The 3,917-nt window shown below is 40.6% G+C and overlaps 1 protein-coding gene across 1 annotated transcript; it reads left to right on the forward strand.

Moving 5' to 3' along the window:
- The first annotated feature begins 797 nt into the window (after positions 1-797).
- Positions 798-3,567, forward strand: penka (proenkephalin a). The gene is made up of 2 exons (XM_076162107.1): positions 798-938; positions 2,959-3,567. The coding sequence occupies exons 1-2, from the start codon at positions 798-800 to the stop codon at positions 3,565-3,567; spliced, it is 750 nt and encodes a 249-aa protein (XP_076018222.1).
- The last annotated feature ends 350 nt before the right edge of the window (positions 3,568-3,917 follow it).

Below are 3,917 nucleotides of genomic sequence, written 5' to 3' on the forward strand. Positions count from 1 at the left end.
TTGCTGATAATAATGAAAATATTATGCGAAATTATTATTAACATGATTCAATCTGACTGAAAATACAGACTTTTCAGAAAAATGGTGCCAGACTGAAAAAGTACTCTGGCACCATGAACCTGTTGGACTGATGGTGGAAAATGTCCATGAAAGAAGTCTCTCCTCCCTTGATCTAAAAATCCTGAACAGATACACACGTATATGAGCGTGCGACTGTGTATGTGTCTCCACACTCATTAACCCCTCCACCACTTCTCCATTATGTACTGTGACGTCAGTTACACACACTACAAAAAGCCCTCGCAGCAGTGTCGACTCGTTATTCGGAACAGCAGCAGCCCACGGTGTCTACTCTGTCCTTCACAGTGAGACCGAAACAGCCAGTTTCCCGCTTCATCTGAGAGCACGCGGACACAGAGCACACAAAACTTTAGAGACTAAAAAAATACAGAGGTAAGAAATACAGTTATACTTTATCATACCACATTACTTGTTTTTGCCACAATGACTCCAGTCAACAAGGCCTTAATCGAGCTACCACTACTACAAGTACAACTGTTACTACTACTACTACTTAAAATAATAATAATAGTCTTTTTTGTTGTTGTTTTACTTGAGGTAAGAAATGTATTAATTGTTGTAGTAATTGATGGCTTAAACGCCTCCATCCAGGTTGATGTTTTTATTGTAATTGTGCAATTACCATAAAGTATTCAATAGTAACATCTTGATACAAATTATTGTCTATGATAACACATTTTATTGTGTGTGTGTGTGTGTGTGTGTGTGTGTAGCCAATGGCCCCCGTGCATGCAGGCTGTGCCTGGCTCCTGGTGCTGGGTGCGTGCGTGTCGCTCGTGCTCGGGTCGGACTGCGGAAAGGAGTGCGCGCTGTGTGTGTATGGCGTGCTGGAACAGCAGTCTTCCTATACCTCCCTGGTAAAGATTTTTTTACTCTTAACATTACTATAAAGACTAATTATTAAATCATAGTGGTAAAACCTCAGTGTGTTTTCTAATTAACATTTTTCTATTTTTCTATTTTATAAGAATTACATTCTAGGATCAAGAATCTGACTTCTGTCCTAAAGTCTTTTACTGTAGGTCTATATTGTTTTGTAGACTCAAACATGAAATGCTCATATATAAATGTTCAATCCTAAATACATTTAACGGAATAGTGAAAGCTGCATCTCTGTAGATCTAAAACTACAACATTTGGAAGAAGAAGAACAACAACAACAACAACAACAACAACAATCCCTTTTATTAGCCCAAGCTTGGAAAATTCAGTTCCAAACACATGCATTACATTACATGCAGTTACACAATGCAGTTACACACGTTTGAAGTTGCACACACACACACAAACACACACACACACACACACACAAACACACAAACACACACACACACACACACACGCACAAGAGGGGGCGCAGGGCAGGCAGCAGCCAGCGCCAGCAGCTTTGCCTCAAACATTCATTTTATTTTCAATTAAACATTTTTTGACACTATTGTAAAGAACTTAATGTAATTTATTCAAATTAAATAAGAAGGGCAACGTACTTCAAGACAAAGACAAAAGCAGCTGTCCTGGTCTGGTCTGGATGGATACCATGATTTTATTCCCTTTCTTTGAATATTTTGTTTTATGTGGGATTCACTTCCTAGAACCTTGTTGTCACACACGCAGCCACAACATTGTATACTCTCCACTCTTGACACTAGAGGCTGCTGTTTCCCCATCTTCCAAGCCCCAGAGGCACCACTATGTCCGAAATTCAATTTTCCTCCTCATTAATTCTGTCTTCATAAGCCGGTGGCACTGGCGGCTCAGCAAAATTCCAACATACAGGAAACGTTGATGGCTTCATGAAGACACGTATGATACATATATGGTGCGATGTCATGCACCACAGGGGCTATATAGGTACATCTTCTGAAATTATAGCCTTGTCTTTACAAAGAATGCCATATTTACAAGCTGTGTGGGTAAGAGTAGGTTGCGGGGTGTGTAGGGTTCTATTAGAGACCCAGACGCCGTGTGAGTGGGTGGGGAATAGGCTGGTACAGATGGTTTTAAGGAGGAAACACTGTCTTTTGAGTATATAAAGGGAATGCGTATGGGATGTTGCTGACAAAGCAGGCTCTTGTGTTCTCCCAAGCCATCTGTTGACAGGTCTAATATGTGTGTAATCTGTCCCTAACGAGCATTTCACTCTCTGCATGAGAAACAACACGCTAAAGCTTTCTATCAGCTTTTCTTCATTACAACCATCTGTTACACTTCAGAGACCTTTATTGATTTTTAGATCATTAAAACAACAATGACAGCTGGAATTAGTCACATTAATGTTATGGCTCATCTTTAATTCTTTTCATGCCTCATTTGTATGTTAAAAATCTATTTGTTGATCCGAATGCTACAGGCGCATAGGACTGTGAGCAAACCTTGACCAATTGCAGTGCACCGTGTATGAAATTGAAACACATTGATTTATTTGGACAGTTTTTATTTATGACATTCTGAAAAAATTTTTCTGTATGTATGTATTGTTATAAAGATAATTATTCAATATCTCATGCATAAAGTAACATATCAGAGTTACATTTTCAGTTACAAAAACATCCATAATTTATCTCATCTTTAAATTTACACCTACATCACAAATGCACAATCTTCTAAATTCGTTCATTAACTAACTGGAAGTATTTCACATTTTAAGATATTTTGGCTTGATCTTGGACATGACTGAAAGTTCTCTCAAGCTCGCTTAAAACAAGACTTGAATACTTAATGTTAGGCTAGCGAGCAAAAAAGTAAGCGATACATTGTCAACCGGTAGATGTGATTAATAATTTGAACTAGGACAACACAGGATGTTTTGTTGTGTTATTATCCAGATTGAGACATTTGAATATTACTGAGTCATGATAATGGTTTTGCTATTTCCAGACATGCTCACTGGAGTGCCAGGGTAGTTTGGACAGTCAGAAGCTCCGGCTCTGTCGGAATGTCCTAATGGATGAGGAAACCCATATTGCCCTTAATCAAGACCCTCATCAACAGCAGCAGCAAGAAGCAGGAGGGGCCATTGCTACTGATGTTGTGGAAGCAACGTCACCAGAACATCAACTGGTGAAGAAGTACGGTGGCTTCATGAAGCGTTACGGTGGTTTCATGTCTCGACGCTCCACCGAATCACTTAGGGGGCTTGTAGATGATTCTGGGTCACCTGGTGAAGAAGAAAACATCCGTCTGGAGATCCTAAAAATCTTCAATTCAGCAGCTGAGAAAGGGGGCAAGGAAGATGGTCAGGGAGCTGAGCCAGCAAAGCGTTATGGAGGCTTCATGCGTCGGGCTGGAGGGGAGGTGCAGGGCAATCTGTTGGAGACGGTATTAGGCAGAGGATTGAAGAAGCGCTATGGAGGATTCATGAGGCGTGTAGGCCGGCCTGAATGGCTGGTGGACAGCAACAAGAACGATGGGGGAATAGTGCTGAAAAGAGCTTGGGAGGAGGATGGCACCAAGGTACATAAGAGGTATGGGGGTTTCATGGACTAGGACAGCACAGCTAAGGACCCACCCCCCACCAACCCCCAGCTCGGCTCACTTACTCTCTCCAACTTGAAGTCTGGACATGTTGGTGTTTGAATCAACTCTCAAACCACCTACAATTAAAACCCCATTTATTTATCTGCCTACCTAGTATGTGCTGCTCACTATGTGATTGGTGTAGCTGGTCCAGTAATGATATAGAAACATACAATGTGTTCCATTTAACTAATCTGTTTTGGTTTTATTGGTTGTCATGATGTTATTTATTAAAGGAATCTGTTGATCAATGTGCTGGTCTTGTATCAATTTATACAAAATACCAAAAGGGCTCTTACCATAACAATGCTCTCCCTATC

The sequence above is a fragment of the Genypterus blacodes genome, unplaced genomic scaffold (assembly GCF_046128005.1).
Source record: "Genypterus blacodes isolate CSIRO-AG114 ecotype Tasmania unplaced genomic scaffold, CSIRO-AGI_Gbla_v1 ptg000120l_1, whole genome shotgun sequence".
Classification (NCBI taxonomy): Eukaryota; Metazoa; Chordata; class Actinopteri; order Ophidiiformes; family Ophidiidae; genus Genypterus; species Genypterus blacodes.